Genomic DNA, 24070 nt, shown 5'->3' with positions numbered 1-24070 from the left:
GCAAAGTTAAGCTGTGCGGGGTTGTGGGACTATGAGCTTTAAGGCATTGGGGGAGGGGAATCACCAGATGAAATGTGGTTCGTGACTGCAGTGGACACAATAGCCTGGTGTTCTGTGGTGGGGTCATGGTGCGGGGGAGATAGGTGGAGGTATCTGAGAGCTGGTGCTCAGCCTATGCTGAGGTCAGTATGCCAAACTACAACAGCACCACGTTTGTCAGCAGGCTTAATGACAAAGTCAGGGTTGGATCTGAGGGCACGGAGTGCAGTCAGTTCTTGGGGAGATAATTTGTAATGGGAGGGGGGGTGTGGACAAATTGAGACAACCAAAGTCACATTGACAATTCTCAATGAAGAGTGCCGGAGGGAGGAGGGAGGAGTCTATGTGGAGGGAGAGTGTTGGGAGGTGGGTGAAGGGGTCTATTGGATGGGGAGAGGGCTCTTGTCCAAAGAAATGGGCATGGAGGTGAAAGTGATGGAAGAAGAGCCATGTTGTGCCCAAAATTCATTAAGTTGGGGACCTAGAGGGACAAAAAAGAAACCTTTTTTGAGTACAGAACGTTCATTATCAGAGAGTGGAAGGGGAGGGGAGGAAGATTCTAGAGGGCTATGGGTATCTCTGAGTTCCTTAATGCTCGAAAGGAAAAGAAAAAGTTTCTTGTTAGCCTGTCGAATGAGCCAGAAGATGCAGTGAAACTGGAAGGACAATGCAGCTCTGAGCCAGCATGAAGCAGTGCTGTTGGAGAGAATGGCCGTGAGTGTGCATGTAACGATGCATGGCACTGAGTGTGGATCTCAGAATGCAGTGAAAACAGCTGTCTGTGGAACATTGTATATTACTGAGATACCTGTAATCCAGGGTGGATTCAAAACATTTATTTGGACCATGTTTACTTGAGGAATGTTCATAAGTGAAGGTAATTTAGTGCTCTCAGTCAAGAAACTGTGGTGGAAGGAATAAACAGGTGGGGCTATTGATTTTTTTAGCTTATAACCACTGCTCTCCAAGAAGGCAGAATTTCATTCCCACACCTCACTGTAGCAGCAAAGAGGGATGGGAAGACATTAAGAGATAGGAAGAGTCTGTTGCCTTTTCAAATTCCTCCAGTTGTCAGCAGCAGGGAAGGCTGAGGGCAGCCATCCTGCTGGAGGCCACTTGAAGTGACCAGTTAATGGTACACCCTGAAGACTTCCTTTCTAGCTTAGTGGGAGCAGGAGCCAACATTTATTCTGGAGTGTGCCCCTTGCAGCAAGGAATGCCCCCTCTCATCCTGACTTGAGGTCCCTTTTCCCTCAAACTGAAAGCCCTCCACTACCACTGGGGACTACTTGACTAATCTCAGAAAGCCCACTCCACTCATCTCTCTTGCAAGGCTTCCATTATTGTTATTTCTCTTGGGCCTGCTGTAATACTATTAGTGTCTATTGCTCCCCGTGCCACTGTAGAGACTAAAAACCTGCCATCAATCTGACTGAATACAGCTCTGAGAGGTGAGGCCTTTGTCTTTAAGAACCTTTGCTGCCTGAATGACATTTAAACCTGTCAGTGCTCCCATCAATGTTCCCTGCAGAAGGGTAACCACAGACTTTCTGTTAAGTGGATGGGATCATTGTCACAGCCAGTAAATTCACTCCCAGTGTGCTGAATGGGCTCTCCATGGAAACAAGCTCCACAGACCCTTCATTTTGTGCCAGAAGGGAAGTCATCAAAGTATTCTACCAAAGGTAATAGAAGTCTGTTTAAAAAAAAATGTGTGTGTGTGTGTGTATATGTGTGTGTGTGTGAGAGAGAGAGAGAGCGAGTGGATGCGTGATTGTGTTGGTGTGATTGTGTATGATTGCATGTGATTGTGTGAGATTGTGCTTTTGTGTATGTATATGAGGTTGTCTTTGAGTGTTCATGCATGTACGGTAGTCCCTCAGAACAATGTTAAGACTTGTTTATGGCAAGAACCTGTATGTGGAGTCTTTTAACTCAGAAGGCTGTTACCATATGGCTCTGGTTGACCAGGAAATTTCCTTACTTTCACTGTCTGCCATTGGCATATTGGAAGGATCTTTAAATTGATATTCAACCTGTTTGGCTGCATTATGACTGATCTTACATGGTGCCTCTTTAGTGATCATTAATTGGGCTCAATTGGCCTGGGCAGGTAGACCTCCTTGACTTTCCCAACCCTGGATGAAATGGTAGGGAAGACATCAGGCTCTCCACCCCATAGTTTCTGAACTGACTATATGTATTATCACCACCACCACAGGCACCTCTGCTGTACCCCGTCCTCCACCATCACTCAGTTACGTCTCAGCCCCCTTCCAATGGTGAAATTAAATTTTGTCCAAGGTTTTGAAGCATTTTATCCTTGTGACAGATTGTCATTTAAAATATTAGATCCAGAATTAATGATTTATTCCCTGTGAGGTTTCTGAGGTAATTTATTTTTATATTTTTCAGAAGAAATACATTTTTCATCTTGCCACCAGTGTTATTTCATTGTTTGACATGACAAACAGTGCATGGAAAATTCTTTTGCAGAATTTCATCATAAAAATAAACGTATTCAGTTCATTATTAATAACTGATCCTAATTTAAAGTACAGTAGATTAACTGTGAGTTTGGAGCTTACTACTATCTCTTTCAATAATTTTTTCTCATATAATATAGAAAGAGTGAACATGAAATCTAAAATTTTAAAAATGCCTTATACAAAATCAAGGCAGCGAATTTGCTTGTGGATAAATTACTCTTTGATGCTGTCAGATTCAAATTACGGTCTCACTTGATGTTCAATAAACTGTGCCATAATGTTTGGGTTTGATTTCTGGTTTGTGTTCAGTTAGCTGATCTCAGCAGGACTGTACTAGAGGTGTTACAGTTGGCTGTGGCATCTTAGATAACAGTGGAAAAATTCAGCCAAACTTCTAGTCTTAATCATTATCTAATGACTTTGTTGGAAAAGCAATTGTTGAGGACAAGTTTGGATTTGTCCATAATGACCCCATGGTTAAACCGCCTACCGATAATCTCGGTTAAATTTCACGTCCCTAATGCCTATGGAATCAGGTTCCAGAAAGGAATCAAGGCACTCAGCAAAGATCTAGCATAAAAACTGAAAAGCATCAGTGTTTAACTCTCTAGTCTAGAAATGAGGATTAGTGATACTGGCAATGTTCATGTGATATCCCACTGTCTGCTGGTGCCTGAAATAAATTTAATGTGGATTTTCAGCTCCTTTTGATAGCACAACATTTATTTTACAAAGCCATTGTCATTAATTATTGTCAGAATCTCATACTTTCCAGTGAACAGGAAGTGGTTTAAATACACATAAGGAGGATTCCAACTGAGTTCACTTATCCTTTGCTTTTAACTGAGAAGTTAATTTATGAGGTGCTGTTTGTTTCAGATTGCTGTTCCTTGCTATCACCTCTCTTTCCTGTCGTGATTTGGCACATGCAAAGCTACATGAGATTTTATGTAAATATCTTTCATGAGAACTGTTCTTGTGGTCTAACTGTGTTAATCATCAGCTGAGTTCAGATTCAGCCCAGGTATTTCATTAGTTGGAGAATTTTATGAGTAGTCATGATCTGAAAATTGGTAGAGTGTTTCTAGAGATAATTTACTCTCCATAATCAACAATTTCAACTGTTTTTTTATATTGAGAGCTGGAATTGTAATTTACACACAACATTCATCTGAACTTATTTCTTAACATGGAAACTGACCTGCCTCGAAACTGGCAGTAAAGTGGCATTTTAATGCATAATGAGATGCAGTGTTTGTGTGGTGGACTGGATATATACAGACCAGTTAAAAACAATGACAGCAGATGCTGGAAACCAGATTCTGGATTAGTGGTGCTGGAAGAGCACAGCAGTTCAGGCAGCATCTGAGGAGCAGTAATATCGATGTTTTGGGCAAAAGCCCTTCATTAGGAATACAAGCAGAGATCCTGAACGATGCTCGTCGGACTGAAGGCCTGTGATTAATGGAATACCTCGGGGACCAGTGATGGGCCCACTGCTGTCTGTTATCTACATCAATAATTTGGATGAGAATGTACAAGGTATGATTGGTAAGTTTGCAGGTGACACTAAAATAGAAGGTATCATGGACAGTGAGGAAGGTTATCAGAAATTGCAGCAGGACCTTGATCAGCTGTGGACTGAGAAAAGGCAAATGGAGTTTAATATAGATAAGTGTGAGATCTTGCATTTTGGAAAGTCAAATCAAGGTAGGAGTTTCATGGTGAATGGTAGGGCCTTAAGAAGTGTCATCGAATACAGGGACCTTGGAGTTCAGATGGACAATTCTCTGAAAGTGGAGTCACAGGTAGACAGGGCAGTGAAGAAGGTTTTTGGCACAGTTGCCTTCATCAGTCAGGGTTTTGTGGATAGAAGTTGGGATGTTATGTTGCAGTTGTAGGGACATTGGTGAGGCCACACTTAGAGTATCATGTTCAGTTTTTGTCACCTTGCTATAGGAAAGATGCTATTAAACTAGAAAGAATGCTGGAGAGATTTACAATGATGTTGGCAGAACTCAATGGTCTGAGTTAATAGGGAGAGGTTGGTCAAGCTGGGATGTTTTTCTTTAGAGCATAGGAGACTGAGGGGGGTCCTTATCGAAATGCATAAGATCATGAGAGGCATGGATAGGGTGAATGCACTCAATGTTTTTTCCAGGGAGTTTAAGATTAGAGGGGAAATAATGAAAGGCAACCTAAGGGGCAACTGTTTTACACAGGTATGTACATGGAATGAGCTGCCAGCAGAGGTGGTTAAGGCGGGTACATTAACAACATTTAAAAGGCATTTGGACAAATACATGGATAGGAAAGGTTTAGAAGGAAATGGGCCAAGTGCAGGGAAATGGGATTTGTTTGACTGACACTTTGGTTAGCATGGACCAGTTTGGTTCAAAAGATCTGGCTCCATGCTGTCAGACTCTACCACTCTAAGTTAATTTTTCCCTAAGCTGGAGGCAACCTTAAAATTGAACTTGGTCAATTGTTTTTACACGAGGATATGAAAGATTCTGAAAAGTGGGTGCAAAGAGAGAATATACAGATCCGACTGAATGGTGACTCAGATTTGAGAGGGCAAATGGGAACCTCTTGTTCGTCTGTCTCCTCTTGTTTCAACTGTTTGAAATGTAAGTATGAAGAAAGTGAAGGGCTTATGCCCGAAACATCGATTCTCCTGCTCCTCAGATGCTGCCTGACCTGCTGTGCTTTTCCACCACACTCTTGATTGAAATGTAAATGTGTCAACATCAAAAGGTCAAAGCTGATGTGACTGAACTAGCAATGCAGGTAAACAATCCTTTATTCAAAATTCCAAAATTAGAAAAGCTTCAAAATCCAAAATACTTTTCGCGGAATGTGGAACATCAGTTTGGCGTGCAAACAGGTGACCCAACTCCACATCCACTCGAACCACATCACTCTGATGTGACGTGGTAGTGTGGCCCAGCACTGGCAGATGTCAATTGTGATTCAGCACTCATACTATTCACACATTCATCTGCTGTTTGGTAATTTAAAAAAAAATTCATGGTGAAAATGTAATTTATTCCAAAATCAGATTTTGGATAAAGGATTGTGTACCTCTATTACTATAACTGAGAAAAGAGTGCAGCTGTATGATGGATTAAGATTGTGGCACATATGATTGGGTCTTGTTGACTCCATGGCTACAGAATTAATTGTACCAGACAGTACACACCTCACAAGTTGGGCATTGTCATGTGGTTTACGGGACAGTAGTTTCATTTTCCTCCAGTCAAGAAATTCATTGAGTGTGGCGAATGGGTCTCCAGTTATTGAACATTTATCCATGTCAGTCCAAACTTCAACTCCAACAAGGGCAACTCGTATATTCAAAGATCTGTAAAACTATAATAAAATAAATATTATACCTAAAGGAACATAGGGACCATATATTAGCTGTAAGTAGTTCAGTGAATCATCATTTAATACCAGTTACATCCATTATAAGACAATGAAACCTCCAAAAAGTCATAAATGGGTCATATTTAATCACAATATGTAATCATTGGCTGGATGTTGCAACAACTGAACTGAATGTTCACTGTTATCACCCCTCCAAAACCTACAGCAAATCCCAGAGACTATACAAACACAGTTCAATACTGACATTTATAAGTTAACATCATTGATTCAATGCTTTTTCATCAGGTGTGCTGTAGATGTCCCCATAGAACTGCAATCAAATAGAAGTTAAATGAGGTGCAACTGGGCCTTTTAATTGTGTATGAACATAATAATTATGATAATTATTATTAAATAATCTCTTGGACACTGAAAAATTAACGGATGACTTCTGACATTCCACAAGTATGATGAAAAGAACTCCACATTTTTAAAAGTGATATGTTATTTATAAAGTTTATGATTTTCAACTTCTTTCTTAATTCACTATTTATGTCCCATTCTTTATTTCACTTTCAATAAAATGATATTAAAAATAAAGAATAATCAGTGCCTTTATCTTTCTGATTTGCTGACTGTCAGAATTCTTCAATATGATTGGCTACTCACATTGTTTGATGCTAATACTATTGTTTGATGCCTAAAGGTCCCCTTAACCTGCAGCCAGGTTCAAATTGATATCTGCAATGGGGGAATCTATGTCATAGAGATCACTAGATCTTTATGGACAGCTTACTCCAAAGTTAGTAGTGAGCAAATTCACTTTACTCCTGACCACTAAATCTTGGCTAATAATTTCAGTTACTTTAAATCATCACATTTTATCATATTGGTTCTTTTCATTCTTCACAATTGTCTATCATTTCACTAAAACCAAAATAATCTATCAAAATTATTGGTCTCTTTTATGAACATTTTCCAAAGGCATCCAATGACCAGAACTTACATATCTATGAAAGAACAGAAACGAAAATGTCAAAATCCCCTGATTAAACAGAGTTGATGGTAACCATTTGTTAATACCTACACTGTTAGAGCTTCCCAAATCAATTACTGTGAAAATGAAATAAATACCAAATAAGGACTGGTAAAGTATCTGGATCAAAACCAAAAGTAAAGGTGGGTTGGACAGTTGGTGGCTGAAGTGACTCATCCACAGCCAGAACAATCATCATTCATGGAAAACAACAGAATGGTCAGGATAGAGTTGCAGCATCTTGCATTTACTAATAATTATTGAATTGAACTGCAGTTATGATAACAATGATTGGAAAGAACTTCCTATTTAAAATTATCATTCTGTTCTGAGAAACGTAAAATAGACAGATATTGTGATGACAAGGTTTCTCACTAGTGGTGGTAACAGGTTGCTATTGGAGGATTTCATTGGTTGTCTTGAGGCAGGTGACTAGCACAATCAAGGGTTCAATCAACCCACATTGTTGCTGGTAATTGAGCTATTGAGTCTTTTCTCTCCAAGGAAAGCTTTTGTGGTCAAGAGTACTCACCAATGCAAAAGACAATCTCTTCAAACACTTAATCACCATCAAAACCTAGCAGTTGCTCTTTTGACTCACAGTGGATGGAATAAATGCCACTCCCAATTTGCAAAGACATTTTATCTAAGCCAACAACTTATATTGTCATCATATTGGCATGTAAGCACTTGTATCGAGGACAGAGTCCATGACACTTACAAGATGTTAACAATGCATTCTCTCATTGGGGAAATATTAATGGAGGAGAGCCATGTTAAAGATAAGTAGGCTTGACAAATTCTGAGATGACACCAAAGAGTGTCGATAGGCCATCATCAGGTTGGAGGTGAGCTTCTCAGTAGAAGAGTGATCCAAATCCATTTCAACCTCACGTGCTTTCTCAAAGTTTTGCGCTGCTTTTGTACTCAGAAATTAGGTCTTCCAGGTGCATTGTCACCCTCTGCATTGCTAAGAAGGTTTCTCTGTATGTCACTTCATGGAGTACCTTTCAAAAAGAAGGTTGGACACTCTAATGGCAGTCCAGGCACTTCCTACATGATCTACAACTCTCAGGAAAGTACCATTCCTGCCATTTCCTCAACAACTCTGTCATACTGTATTTTCCACTGAGAACTAGTATCAAGGAGCCTACTTGTGAGCAATTAGTGAAGTAAAAGAGTTGTTGCTGAGTGAAGCATGGAGTATGGTAGAGAATAAAAACCTGGACTGAAATAAAGGGAAGACTCCATTGTTTTTTGCAGAAGATATTTGGGAGTCACGTCTTCAGCTGTCAAGAGCCTACGTTCCGGAATTGCATTAGGAAGCTTCTCTGATACATCAAAGACGCTATGCAAGCACAAGTTGCAGTGGATATTCAGTGAAAGATAATCATCCTGAGCTGAAAACCCAGAGAATCCAGATCTCAACACATTCATAAGAGTAACGACCAGAAGGATACATTTCAAATGGAGATAGATTCCATAAACATAATTGTTAAGATGCAATGTGGATGTAATTCACTACCCACATCTATAGCATATTGCAGGAAGTATCTAAAAACCTGTAGATTACCCTGGAGAAAGTTACATTGACGAGTTTGAATAGGTATCTGTGGATAAAAACACAACAAAGTGTTTTTAAAATACTGGGGACCTCCAGTATAGCGGCTAACTTCTGTAGATTGTCCAAACAAAAGAATGTTACAGTCCCTGGAAGACATGATAGTATGTGATTTAATCTCTGAGCCTGTGCCTTAAACCAGTAAGTTTTATCACGTGGACATAGATACTGCTATCTTCCCAGTGACAGTGACTTTGAGCATGGCTGGTACCTCAAAAGCCTTCCTCTAATGCCTTCATGTGCTTCAGGTGTGTCTCTCTCCTCTTTTGTACTGGAACAAAGCCTGTCAGTAGCTGATCCTCCTAGGAGACCATCTAGAATTTTACAAGGAGGTGTGATGTGATTTATTCTATGAAGCAATCTTCAATATTAGTTATTTACTGAAGGAAAACAGTGGTGCAGCAGTAATGTCACCAGACTAGTGATCAATGCAGATTCCAGTTGGTGCAACTTGAATTCAATTATAAATCTGAAATTAATGGCAGACTGATGGTGATCACGAAATCATTGTTGATTGTCATAAAAACACATCTGGTTCACTGATGTTCTGAAGAAAGAAAATCTATCATCCTTACCTGTTCTGGACATCCTGTGGCTCCACAGCCATGCCTCTGAGATGACTTTAGCAAGCTATTCAGTTCAAGGATAAATAGTGATGGGCAACAAACATATCCGCATTGAATAAAGAATAATTTTATTTGACCTTAGGCTGTTCTGGTGCTAATTATTCATTCCTGCATAAGATCCTCAATGCTGGTCATGTTCCTTATGATTATCACCATTTTCATGAACATTAGGGTCTGGAAGTAGCAGGCCTTTTCTTGTTCCAACATCATGAGCACACAACATGAAATAATGTTCTTGGAGAACCAAACTGTGTAACTCTCTTGAAGCAAGTGTCTGTGGCTGACAATTGGCTAATGTGGGGTACATCACCTGTTGTTGCCTGGGAGGATTGAGTTTCTGGTAGTGATGAACTAGACTGCTCCATACAATATGTTCCTTGGGTGTAGGATTTGAGCGAGAAGTTTACATATTTCCCCAATAGCTTTTATTGGAGATGATGGAGGGTGAGTATTGTTTTCTGTGGCAGTTCTTACTGTGCAGGTCTGGTAACTGAGTGTCCACCGCAGTGGAGAGCTACCTTCTCTGATGTTCAACTGCAAGCATTTTTAATTTGACAATTTTCATGCCCTCATTCTCTTCCTCTTTACAGTATGAAAATAAATCCATCTTCATTTCCATGGGAAAATGGAATCAAGAATGCTAAGCAGTATAATTATCAAAAACATCTCATTACAACTTTCAATAATATAACAAAGGTAAAGAAATTCCAATCTTTAATACAAGAACAAAATTGTCTTAAGGACTCCATTTGCCCCAAGAATGACCCTTTAGTCTCCAGTCCCACATTTATAGTATCATTTTTTGGGATGATGATGTGATAATAAGTATTAATATTGGTGAACATTAAATATTTGTAATTAAAGACATTTTGGTCTCTGCTCCAAACTCTGTCCCTGAACTACTGACTCTAGTCTGCTGCCTGCCAGCAGTTTGGTATTAAGCCAGTTTGTATTGCAACTTGGGTGTCGCATATGATCTTGGGATGAGCTTCTGAATTCCTATTCAAGCAATCTCTAACATTGTTTTTATCTATCTCAGTAACATTATTCATAGAGTCATAGAGATGAACAGCACGGAAACAGACCCTTCAGTCCAATCCGTCCATGCCGACCAGATATCCCAACCCAATCGAGTCCCACCTGCCAGCACTCGGCCCATATCCCTCCAAACCCTTCCTATTCATATAACTATCCAAATGCCTCTTAAATGTTGCAATTGTACCAGCCTCCACCACATCCTCTGGCACCTCATTCCAGACACGTACCACTCTCTGTGTGAAAAAGTTGCCCTGTAGGTCTCTTTTATATCTTTCCCCTCTCACCCTAAATCTATGCCCCTCTAGTTCTAGATGGCCCACTCCAGGGAAAAGAATTTGCCTATTTTTCCTATCTATGCCCCTCATAATTTTGTAAACCTCTATAAGGTCACCCTCAGCTTCCGACGCTCCAGGGAAAACAGCCCCAGCCTATTAAGCCTCTCCCTACAGCTCAAATCCTCCAACCCATCTTCACTTGTTTCAGCTGATCTATTCAGACTTCCTTCTCCTTGCTCTTGTCCCCTCTAGACTTGACTATTCCAATGCACTGTGGCTGATCTCCCGTATTCTGCCCTCCATAAATTTGAGGTTATCCAAAATTATGTTGTCCAATTCTTTACTCACAGCAAGCTCCATTTCCTAACACCGTTCTGTTCACTGATGATTATGTACTCCTGGTCAAATAATGTTTTGGCTTTAAAAAGCTCATCCTTGTTTTCAAATGTCTTTGTGACCCTGCCACTCTACCTCCTCCAAAGCCATAACTGTCTGTGACATCTGGACCTCTAGATCTGGTCTCTTGAGCATTCCCAATCATAAATGTTCTACCATTTGTGTCCAAAGAATCCATTGCCATGCCCCAAGCTCTGAAATTTCCTCCCTATACCTTTCTGCTTACATCTCACTTTCTCCATTTAAGTCATTCTTATCTAAGCTTTTGATCAACTGACTGCCCGTTTCCTTTGTGGCTCTGTATCAAGGATTGGCACAGCAGGTAAGGCAGCATCTGAAGAGCAGGAGAATCAACGTTTCGGTCATAAGATCTTCATCAGTCTGCTTCCTGATGAATGGCTTATGCCTGAAACGTCGATTACCCTGTTCCTCAATTGCTGTCTGACTTGCTACGCTTTTCCAGCACTGCATTCTTGATTCTGGTACTTCAGCATCTTCAGTCCTCACTTTCTCCTGGCTCTGAATTGACCTTGTTTTGTAATGTTTCTGTGAAGTACTTTGGGACGCTTCGTTATTTAAAGGTTTCCAACAAATAGAAGTTGTTGGTGCTGATTAGAGAAGAGGGGAATCAGTTTGAGAAGATAGTCATAGTCTTTTTCCACAAGTTTCAGACTATATTAGGCATCTTTTAAGGCTCTTACAGGGCACAGGATTTGTTTGTGGGATGAACTTAAATGAGGCTCAGTTTTTTGGGTGTAGATACGAGGTGATAGCCTTATCGAACACTTCTTATTCTTGTCACCATTCCAAATGTACTCTAGCTGACAGCATCTCTAATGAAGTCTTATCAGCAGAAATCAAAAGCAAGGACATGTTCCTATTGATTCTCAAACTACAATATTTATCACATATGCATTTTACTCCCTTCTCTGTTTATCACATAGTTGGACAAAATTAATTGCTTTCAAAATATTGTTTTGCATACTTACCTTATCCACAAAATTGCCAATTTCTATCAGTCTCTGTTTAGTCTTTTCCAAATCCTTCCCTTGTTTCTGAAACTTGAAATTTACACAAAAGATTACTATAATTATGTTTACATTGGCTTATGAAGTTTACTTTATCACTTCTGACAATTATGGTCCTCTCTAAAATGTTCATGGCGCACTGGATTATGAGATTGCAACCTTAACTTCAACAACTGTTTGAGATTTGTTATCCTTTTGAATTCTCTATCCCAAAGGGCTGTAGTTGCTCAGTTACTGAGTATGCAAAGTGGAAACACATAGACCTTTGGACTCTCAAGGAATCAATGGACATGGGGATCCGATGTGAAAGTGAAATAGAGGTGAAATACAATCAGATATGATCTTACAGTGATTCCACGAAGGAGGGTCAGGGATCATATTGCCCACACCTGATCCTAGTTCTTATTTACTTATCTGACAAATGATGCTGCAATAAATTTTTATTTGTATCTGATTAAGTTTTTACTGAGCTTGAATGTTACTTAGAGATATGGGTGTATTGGTGTACAACTTTCAAAGGAACTCAAGAAGCTTGTTGACAAGATTAGACCCAGGGTCTGGCATCCTGGACCAGGCATACATTTGTGACAATCAGAGATAATGGGCCAAAATGGGAGTCAAGCATTTAAATCAGGGTTGCGGTCCCAAAAATGCAACAATTTAAAAAATATTTTTAAAACCTCATCTCATTATAAGGAGATAGTAAGGGACACACATTTTCTGAAATGGGGAAAGTGGCACATTGTCTTTCCTCGTATTCCTTACGGGATTTCTCAAGATTTCAAATGTGGTAAGCACTGGAACTTTGCTCCTGTCCCACGTGGATGATCCTGTCCCATGTGGATGATCCTGTCCCATGTGGATGATTACCCATTCTTAAAAGTGAGCTCGGGCAAGTGATTGAGGTCCAGGGTGCACATTATTACAAATATGAAGTTTAGATGTTTGCTATCTTTTTGGACTTTCTGCTTAATTTGAAGAAAAACAGAATAATAAAGAGTATCATGTGACCTGCTCTAAATCCTCCTTGACAACAAGCTTGGCTAGTTTGGTTGCTTTGGTGTCAGTGAGCCCCAAATTAATTTAATGGAAAAAAGGTACAATATGCCTAGACCTGTGGACAATGGAAAAGACATCTGTGATAACTCTAGGTAGATTACTAGTCTCAACATCTCATATAGAAGTGCTAAGAATTTAATGTTTTCTAAATGTTTAAAGAGTGTCATTTTATCTTCAGATAGCTGACCTGGGGATCTAAAGGATAGCTAGTTCACATTTCCACCTGGATAGAAAGTCCATGCGATTCGCACTGCCAGAGTGTGGGACTCTGGATGGTGAAGAATCCATAGCAAACCATTGTAATATCAATTCACAGAGCTTTATTTTAAGTAATCCCTGAATATCACACACAGAAGAAAGGCAGCAAATCTTGATTATTCACCACATAGAATGTGGGTGGGAGCTTGTGCTCAAACTGAAGTTTTAGACAGTTTAACCAGAGCAAGAAGGCTCACCTAATTTTGGTTTGAGGGAAGAATCTCCAATTCATCCCTCAGGGTAAAAATCAATTCTAGATTAATAGTTACCTGACTGGGAAAGGAAAAAAAATTAAGGAAGTCCTTGGGAGCTAAGAGTCACCTTTGACTGGTTCCTGGAGAATGAAGTGTCAGTTTAAGGAACTGAATAAAGCACAACTATAGAGGTTGACCTTTGATTATTTTAAGGCCCATGAGTAACTTTTCTGTAGTTTTAGAATTAATATTTTCGACTGAAATAGAGCTCAGTTAAAGTTGCCTTTAGTGTTACAATAAAATCCTGAAATTTTGTTGTGATCCTTTCAGTTATTCCCTGGAATTTTACATCTTTTAAAATATTATCAGTCTCTTCAAGGATTCTAATAGCATAGGGTGTACTTTTGCAAAAATATTCAATGCCTGTTTTTATGCAATGCATTATAGAGTTACAGTTGCTTATGTATGAATGATGAGATTATAATGCTTTCACAGAATACAGTATACATTACTGTATTTGATATTTGAGGATATTTGAAAAGGATAGATATCTTTTATGAAGAAGTAAGTTGTATAAGTGTTCGTTGTTAGAATATGATGTTATGTATCACTGTCATTTTCCATTAGCTCAGGTCATGTGGAGACGTAACTTTAGGATCAGTAAATCACAGCATGAGAATTAATCTTGGCCACTAGCTAACTGCAAAAGGCAATCCGGTCCAAACATGTTTTGATGTTCTTAAATGGTTCATGTCATGAACTAAGAGAACTAGCCTTCTAAAACTTTTAGAAACATAAATAAATAAAAATTTGGCCATATTGCAAGTTTTAGTATGCATGTACCAAATTTAAAGAGGGAAAAATTAAGAGGGTGATTTTTCATTTTGGCTGTAAATGAAGAATTGCTGCCTCCTTTTCAGCAGCTCATCATGTGATCAGTCTGATTTTCCTCTTGACTGACAAAAAGAAAAACAGTGATGGGGGAGGGGATGCTGTATAATTGCATGGTGAATATGCAAATGTCAGTTTTACATGTAAATTGAAATTTATTCTCATTTTTTTAGTCAATCATTGCACAGTGACAGTGGTGAAGGTATAAAATCTGACTGCAAGAAAAGATTAATTTTATCAGCAAACCAGATAAATACTGGGTGAATGATCTGACAGTAAGATATTAGAAATTTTGTAGGATGTGGGTGTCTCTAAGGTGGTCTGGCCCATTCCTAAATTGCTACATTTCATTATATTACAGCATAGGCTGATAATGATTACTCAGGTATTTTAGCGAAATTTTTTCAATTAAAGCAATTTTTAATTTCTAAACAATTAAAGAAACAACAGAAATAGATCAAAGCATATTAATTGCTGGAACAATTGATTGGCAGGGCGTGGATTCCAAGAGTACATATTTCCTGTGGAAAGTCTCACTACTGAAATCCCATAATCTTGCACTAAAATTGCAATGGAAAAGGTAAAGACACTGGCTGAGGGTCGACAATTCGCTTAGCTGACAAAATGTGGACAAACAAAAAGAGACACATAGCAAATGTTTAAGGTGCTCCTTCATAATTCATTCACATTTCATGAGATATTGCTAAGATGGTGCACTTTTTTGCAGTTGTTAAGGAACAGAATAAAAATAGCAAAATTATACCTAATTGAAAAATTAGTCTGAAGTACCTTGAACTGAAAGTAAGTTCATATCCTACCTCTCGATTGTCTGCTACAATAACAAGTTCCACATATTTAGTGGTCTTCGATATGTCTCTTTTGTGCTGCAAAACAAGGTACAGGTAATAAGTTGCTATTTCTATAAAGCTCTCAAATTCTATTTATATATCCTATAATAGAGAAGGAAGTAAAGAAGATATCACAAAGCTTGAGAAGTGTCTGTGACATGGCACACCAATATTTCTATTAACCACCACAGGCATGTAAAGCATGTTCGAATAATTAACTATTTTTTAACTCTATACATCACTAAATGTAATAAGTTTTTCAAGTGACAGTTAGATAAAACAAAGAGCTGCAGATGATGGAAATCTGAACTAAAAACAGAAAGTGTTGAAGAAACTCAGCAAGTCTTGCAGCAGCTGTGAAGAGAAAGCAAAGTCACTGGAATCAACATGTTCACTCTGCTTTTTCTTCACAGATGCTGCCAGACCTGCTGAGTTTCTCCAGCAACTTCTGTTTTTGTTTTTGAAGAGACAGCAAGTGAACCTTTTGCTAAAACCAACCTCTGTTGGGCTACACTCCTTGTAAAGGCAGTACCTCGTTCAGCCAGCCAGCACCTCATTAGTACAGGAATGCTCAAAACTCCAACCCTCAAGGGCAAGTTTAAATTTCTAGAGTTAGTGGGTGGGAAAGTCTAGACTTTCTACACAGTCAATTAACTTGAGGCTGGGTTTTCAAATTTTGCAGGTCATCAAAGTTGTGTCAAATCTCATTTTCAGAGTAACCATGCAACCTATTGTCATCGGTGATATAACTAAGGGTCAAATGCAGCATCAAACTGTTGGTAATTTTATACAAAAGGTAAACATTTACATGTGAACTTCCTTGTCTGATATGTTTTGTTGAAAATGCAATACAAATTTTTGTTTCCTACTAATGTCTCACCAAGATTATTTAAAACAAATTGAGGCATTTTTAAAAAAAAAAGTTTTTTAATCACATAAAGGCAGTAATTGAAGATCTGATAGAGAGGTCATGACAGCTGGCCTTTAATTGCATAAGGCCCACCTGGTGCAATTTTTAGACATGCACCAAATGGACAAGTTGCCTGAAGCGGACGTGAAGTTGCTTAAATATGAAAACCAAGGTGCTGCACTGGCTGTAGGTCTCCAATTTGCAGGTACAAATGGCCAAAGCTTGCGTGCATATGTGGATCTTAGAATCATAGAATCGTTGTAGTGTGAGAACAGGCCCTTCGGCCCAACAAGTCCACACTGATCATCCGAAGAATATCCTACCCAAACCCAATTCCCATTACTCAACATTTACCCCTGATTAATGCACCTGACCTGCACATCCCTGAACACTATGGGCAATTTACCATGGCCAATTCACCTAACCTGCACATCTTTGGACTGTGGGAGGAAATCGGAGCACCCAGAGGAGACCCATGCAGATACAGGGAGAATGTGCAAACTCCACACAGACAGTCACCCAAGACTGGAATCAAATCTGGGTCCCTGGCACTGTGAGGCAGCCACGGCGCCACCCCAAAGCAATGACAAATGCATAGCTTACAAGTGTGAACCCTCGACTTGCAAATCATAACAATGTCTTTGGTCATGACTGTGACATTATTAGCACCACGATCTCACCATCTGAGTGAACCAACCTACCTGTATTAGATGATCAGTGGATAAGCTAATTATCCTTAAAGAGACTGCTGGAGGCTACACACAGAATAGCTCACAAAATCTAGCCTAACTCCTTTTAGATGCTAATATACATCCAGAACCTACTTAATCCAGTGCATGTCCTGTCATCTCCTATTCTCCATGAAGTTCAGCTTATCCAAAGGTCTGCTGTCTGTAGTCTAACCTTCACCAGCTACACTCACACTTGACCAGCCAATCAACATTGTCAATCCCTGAACATTTCTAATTTAGAACTTAAAGCTCTGTGCTAAATTCCTCCTCTATTTTTGTCATACCGTTTAGTTCTTCAAACCTCTAACACCTCAGTTTACCCCCAACTCTGAATATACTGGCTGTGTCTTCAACCAAATGTGAAGGTCTCAAATTTCTCCCTCTAGAATTAGTACATGATCTGTAAAGAAATGTGCTTTATCAAAGGATTTTATATTTCAGTAGTATATATATATGAATGTCCAATGGAGATACTCTTTAATGCATTTCTTCTTTGCAGGGAAAACAAGTTGGAAACTGAACATTTTCCGCTTACATGGCAAAGTCATTAATTGGTTTAGAGACACAAAAGCTTTCTGTCGTCAGATGATAATGCTCGGGTGCCAAACATTGGGAAATTTGGACATTCTTCAGATTTAAAACATGTGGCCCTCATCAGCGTGTACAATGCCTACCACATATCGGGTTCAATTTCTCTTTAATCATAAGCAAAATCCTATTTTATTAACACTGCTAATAAAAAGCCTTGTATGTTGACATTGCCAACATTCACCTGATATGCTAGTAATATTAACATAGGAATCTTGTGGCAGTATGAGACTCAGAACATTTTCTTGCTCTTCTGTGGAATTATTTTCTTATTGTATACAAAACATGAAAATTAGACACATTTTTAAAACTTGGATTTTTTATTGTTTGAAGAATTTTCAAATTTTTTACAATTTCCTGTCATATTTAAATGGTTCAATTTCTTTCTGGAATTGAGGCCGAAAAAAAAATGAACACAGAAACATTGTCTTATTACATACTCAACTTTGCAATTGAACCTTATCCTGGAGGCAGTTTCCCAATGACAAAGTTAATAGTATGTTAACAGCCAAACAGACACCTGTTTCTGGGCACTGGTAGACAAGGAAAGTGTAAAAAACAATCACTTATAACTCTAATGGTATTCAGTTGTATTGAGTCTACTTGTGATAAATTCCCCAATTTAAATGTCAAGATTGCTTAGGAGATGTTTATTATCTTATAACACAAAGGAACACTGTTGGCTAATTTCTTTTCAGTTAAGGGTATAGACTGACAGTCAGTTAGATTACTTGATTGGATTGTAAATCCATCATATTGTCACAATCATGTTAAACATTTCAAAAGCAAAGGTAATAAACAAGAGATTCATAACCTTATCTAATTTAAAACATGTAATTGTTTTTGTTTCTTCTCAAATGATTTGTAACAGTTTATGAATAGCACAATTCAACATTACTGGTGAGTGTTTTTGAGTGTAGCTATTACATTAACAATTGTACATTAAATACTGAGAATTATGTACCACTAACCGATTAAAAAAGAATATACATGAAAATGTTTTATAGCTATATGTGAAAGGTAGGAATTAAAACTGTGCTGTTCAATTGATAGCAGAAGTTGATATCTCTCTTGTATGAAATGGATTATGAAACAATTATGGATTCAAGCTTTACTCTTGGATTTAAGCATCTACTTGTAATCTAGGTTGGCATTTCAATCTAGTTCTGTTTCACTGATGTTAAATAGAAGTTCCATTGCCACATTCATGCAGATATAAAAGAGCTCAAGTCCCTATTTGAACTGAAGAAGGAATCATCCCAATATCTTGGTCAATGTTATTCACCCACTTCCCAACCTAACATCAGTATTACACATTAACTTGCTACTTAATGTGTGCTGATTGGACTTCAACTCTGCAAAATTTTACTATTTCCTTTGCACACAAAATTGCAGTGACTACACTTCAAAAGTAACTTTTTGACATGATGCACTTTGAGGTATCCAGAGAACATGAAAATCATTAAAGATGCGTTTTTCTTAAAACATTTCTCCAACAGTTGCTTCTTCTTCTCAATTAATTTTTAATTTATTACACAATCAGTTCTTCTACAACACAATGGTTGCTTTCTTGTGAAATCCCACGTTATAGAAAAATTGTGCTTTAGAAGCAGCACTTAAAGTGTTGGCGGTGTGATCACGTTACAGCCAACACACATTTAAAAGTTCATACTTGAGAAACAGTGTTCCCAATCGCGTTACAGCTAATTTGCGTTGATGAAAGACGTTATCGCAGAATGACCTATATGTAATTTCATGTGTTGAATATTACTGACCAAAACAAATTCTGTCCAACTAACCTGGATAGTAATTTTGATTTGCAAGCATATCCATGTTGCTTGCACTAGCTAACATTATTGCACTTGGAAAAGCAGTTCTTAATATTACCTTTCACCCAGAGCCAGTTCTAAAATATTTCAGATGATTTAATGTCAAATGCATGATTTCATTTTATTACTTTTCATCTTTTTGAACTTTTTTGCAATTTTTAATTTGGGGAAGTCTTCATTCCTCAACTGCAAATCAGGTCAATGGGTAATGGGATGCAAGTGGGGAACTGTAGATCTAATGTTTTTCTTGCAATGTTCAACAACGAACCCATGACATTGCACAGCTATGTCAGGCACAGAATGTTCTGCTCATCTGCTGACCTTAACAGCAATGAGTTAGTGTCCAGCAATTTTCCAAATGCTAGTTTTACATGAACTGGAAGAAGACACTAGCCACGTACTTTTTAAAAAAAATGCGCTTATCCTAACATTTTTAAAAAAAATATTGCTTTGCATGAAAGGAAAAACATCCAACTCCAACTTCTTTGTGTCTGCTCATATCTTTTATACTAAAAGATAGACTATTGCTGAGGATAATTGCCAGGAAAAACAGAAATATACATTAAATCTGTTAGGAATCTTCAAATATGTGACAGATTTATTGCAAAATAATTACATTAGGAAGTTCTTTTCAGAAAGTTTCTTAAAACATCATTGCTACTTGGCCACACATTGCATGTGGTATTTTATTCCCTTAAGCAAATGCAATTAACCTACCCTTGTAGAAGACCTCTGTAAGGACTCAGTGTCAGCGTCCACAGTTGTAGCTGATGTTCTGAAGTTCTGTCCACAAGTACCCACATTTCCTTTAAGATTTTCCGCTCTGTAGATCAAGTGTGTGTTATCGGTGACACCTTCAATGGGTTCTAATATATAACTTTTATTTTCAAATGAAACAAATCCCCTATCAAGGAAAATAGAGAAAATTAGTCAAAACAGACAGATTCTAGTCTTTCAACTTAAAACTTTCACTAATAGAATAAATAACTGAGCTTCACCTCGCCCTTTTTTTTGTTGTCTCTTCTATAACATTCCCCAAGAACTCTCCATTGTGCTGATTCTGACCTCTTGTCAATTCGTCCCACCATTGATAGTTGTGCCTACCGCCAATGAGGCTCCACAGTCTGGAATTCCCTCTGCCTTTCTCTACCTTGTCCTCCAAGACCCTCCTCAAAAACAACTCTGTACAAAGCTCGTGAGCATCCCTCCTAATAGCTCCTTCTTTGGTGTAGCTTCCATTTTTTTTGTCTGATCATACCAGAGTGAAGCACATATGGATTGTTTTTTTTTAGGTGTAAAAGCTGCCATTCACAGGTAAACTTTAAGCTACATATCGATAGAATGAATCAGACTGGCAAAGGTAATCTGGAAGATGAGTTCATAGAGTATTTTCAAGACAGTTTCTTAGAGCTGCACTTTCTGGAGACAAATAGACAGCAGACTACTCTAGATCGATCTGGTAATCTGGGATGAAACAGGATTAACTAACGACCTCATTCTAATGGTGCCCTTCAGTAGCAGTGATCATGACATGATTGAATTTTGCATACAGTTTGAGAAGAGAGTGGGTCTAAGACTCATGTTTCAAACTTACATAATGGTAATAAGCGAGTATGAAAACAGAATTGGCTAAAGTGAGTGGGAAACTAGGTTAAGGGTCAGAGTGATGCAGTGGCAGACATTTTAAACAGATCTTTAAACCCCCTGAAAGTCTCTGGAGAAGCAGGCATATCTGTGATTACCTCAGGAAGTTAAAGATAGTTTCAAATTGAAAAGAAAAGCATGTAAGTCTGTGAAGGGTTGATGTAGACCAGAAAATTGGATGGAATATTTTTAAAACATCTAAGAATTTCTCAAAGAATAATGAGGAGAGAGAGGAAAAAAAACTAGCTAGGAATATACAAAACAGAAAGTAAAAGTTTCTTTCCGTATTTAAAAATGGAAAGAACATGTAAAATGAGATTGACCCTCCAGAAAGTGAGACTGAGGAATTTATATTGGACAATAAAGAAACTGCAGATGAATTGAACAGATATTTTGTATCATATGAAAGCAGATGCTGGAAATCTGAAATATAAAAAGTACTGAAGAAGAGTCATACTGGACTCAAAACATTAACGCTGTTTCTCTCCGAGATGTTACCAGACTTGCTGAGTTTCTCTAGTTATTTTGCATCTATCTTTATTGTAGAGAATACAATATCAAGCTTCAAATAATTTAACTAACTTTGAAAGGGAGTCAGGAACATACAACAGTTACAATCACCAGAGAAAGCATAATGAGAAAATTATCAGAATTAAAAGCTGACAAGTTCCAGGTCCTGATGGTGTTCATATTAGGGTCCTCAACAAAGTGGCTACTGAGATAATAGATGCATTGGTTTAATTTTCTACAATTCCCTGGATTCTGGAAAGGCTTTATTAGAATAATAAATAGAGAATATGCCTCCTCCCAGTCAGGAAAGGAGGGAGTCAGAAAACAAGAAACTACACGCCAGTTAAATATCTGTCATTGGGAAAATGCTGGATTTTATTTTTATTAAGGAAGATAGAGCGGGGGACTTAGAAAATCATGGTGTAGGGGGTAACATGTCAATATGGATAGAGGTTTGGTTACCTATAGGTTACAGGCAGGAGGAATAAATCGGTCATTTTTCAGTTGGCATTTTATGATAAGCGGTATGCCATCCGGATCAGTATTAGGGTCTCAATTATTTACAATCTATAATCAATGACTTAGATGAAGGGACCAAATACATATTTGCCAACTTGGTTGATGGCACAAAGTAAATAAAAGAATTATACTGTGAAGAGGACATAAAGAGTTTGAAAAAGATACAGACAGGTTAAGGGAATGGGTAGGATTATGATAGATGCTCAGTACATGGGAAAATGTGAACTCATTCACTCTCGCAGGAAAAATAGAAAGGCAATGTACTACTTAAACAGAGAGAGATTGCAGAAGTCTGAGGTAAGGAGGGACAGAGTGAAGGGACAACCCTTTAGAACTGAGATGAAGTGGAATGTCTTCAACCAGAGGGTGATGTATCTGTGGAACTCATTGTATTTAAGACAGAGATAAGTAGGTTTTTGATTAGTAAGGAGATGGGGAGAAGGCAGGAGAATGGGATTGAAAAACATATTAGCCATAATCGAATGTTGGAGCAGACTTGATGGGCCAAATGACCTAATTCTGCTCCTATATCTTATGGTCTTATGGATGTCCTGGTATATGAATCGCAAAATCTTAGAATACAGCAACAACAAATTATTGTTGCAAGCGTAATGAAATATAGATGTTTTGCGACAGTTGTAGAATGTTGGTGAGGTCATATATGGAGTACTGTGTACAGTTTTGGGCTCCTTATTTAAGAAAGAATGGAAAAGTGTTAGGAGCAATGTAGAGCAAGATCACTCAACTGATACCTCGGATAGTAGAGGAAGAAGCATTATGAGGAAAGATGAGATAGCTTGGGCCTGTATCCATCAGAAGAGTAAGAGGTGATCTATTGAAACACATAACATCCTGAGGGGATTCGACAGGGTGAATGCTGAAAGGTGTTTGTCCTAGGGGAGACACTAGAACTCAGGGACATGGTTTAAACAGAACTGATCTTCCATTTAAGACAGAGATGAGAAGGAGTTTTTTTTTCTCTCAGTGAGTCTTGAGTCCTCGGAACTCTCTACTCTAAAGAATGGTAATCTAAAGCTGTTGGGATAGGCAGGAATTGCTGGAGCTAAGGCTACAATTGGATCAGCATGGTTACATTAAATGGCAGAGCAGTATAGTGGGGCTGAATGTCCTACTGTACTCCTGCTCCTAAGTGTGTTCATTATGCACAGAAATATTTAACAACATTTTTATGTTGTAATATTAAATTCTGAACATGCAGCCAACTAAAATAGATCAGTGAAAGAATGACCGGAACTTATGGATACCATTCAAATGATCAGGGAATAAAGTCTTTCCCTTTTTTTGAGTTTAAACTAAAGAAACTCTGCAAAGCCTGCAGTTTTTAATCTTATTATCACTCTGGCTAAAATTAAACTACGTCCAGTACTTAATATCTGTTAAGTGGTGACTGAAATGTTTGCCACAGCACTTTCTAATTTTGTAGCAATTTATCCTTCGTGAGTACCCAATTAAATTCCATAAATCAACAAATTTCAGGAAACCATAAAGCATAAAGGAGCTTTTGTATTTTCCAACTATTTGAGAGCTTGAATTGATTTGATGTAATGCACCATGGTCAGGAGTGAAGAAAGTGCCAACATAAACTGTCTGCTTGTATTTCATGTGTCAGTACTTTCCTAGACTCGTCACAGGTTAACATTGGTTCAAATTTCACATTACCATGAAACCCTCCTTTGATTTCACTAAATACATAGTTTTAATATTCTATACCATGACATGACACCACAGCGAGATTTTCTTTGAACGCAGCAGCAATCTACTGATTTTTTTCCCATTCACAGGGTTTAAATGTTTGGATGTTAGAAGTTAAATGTCACTTAACTGATGAGACAGATTAATTCCCAGCCTTTCTGACTGCTTGTTTAGCAATGTACCACTACAGTGATGAGAAAGTAATACAGAAAAAAAAACACTGGAAAACCGGATTTGTCCTGCAGATAAGAACATTTCTCAAATTTCTTTTGTTAGTGACATGTCTTAAACTGTTGGATTCCTTATCTAGATTTTATTTAATTCTCCCACTCTTGGTCTGTACTCGATGGAGTTTAGAAGGATGAGGGAGGATCTCATTGGAACTCACAGAATATTGAGAAGTCTAGATAGAGTAGACGTGAAAAAGATGTTTCCACTGATATGAGAGACTAGGACTCG

General features: G+C 38.2%; 1 protein-coding gene across 6 annotated transcripts in view; it reads right to left on the bottom strand.

Annotated features, from left to right (window-relative positions):
• LOC132826253 (disintegrin and metalloproteinase domain-containing protein 12-like) overlaps positions 1–24070 on the bottom strand; it is a 350675-nt gene that overhangs the window by 95822 nt on the left and 230783 nt on the right. For 5 of the 6 annotated variants that reach the window (XM_060841979.1, XM_060841976.1, XM_060841980.1 and 2 more), the window contains 4 exons: positions 19943–20129; positions 15138–15203; positions 11879–11950; positions 5731–5900 (listed from right to left, as the gene is read on the bottom strand). In XM_060841979.1, coding sequence (XP_060697962.1) covers positions 5731–5900; positions 11879–11950; positions 15138–15203; positions 19943–20129 — 495 coding nt within the window. The remainder of the gene's footprint in view (positions 1–5730; positions 5901–11878; positions 11951–15137; positions 15204–19942; positions 20130–24070) is intronic. The other variant, XM_060841977.1, reaches the window with a different exon arrangement.

The sequence above is a fragment of the Hemiscyllium ocellatum genome, chromosome 22 (genome assembly GCF_020745735.1).
Source record: "Hemiscyllium ocellatum isolate sHemOce1 chromosome 22, sHemOce1.pat.X.cur, whole genome shotgun sequence".
Taxonomy (NCBI): Eukaryota; Metazoa; Chordata; class Chondrichthyes; order Orectolobiformes; family Hemiscylliidae; genus Hemiscyllium; species Hemiscyllium ocellatum.
The sequence above is the reverse complement of the archived record's forward strand: the minus strand, read 5'-3'. Positions and strand labels throughout refer to the sequence as shown.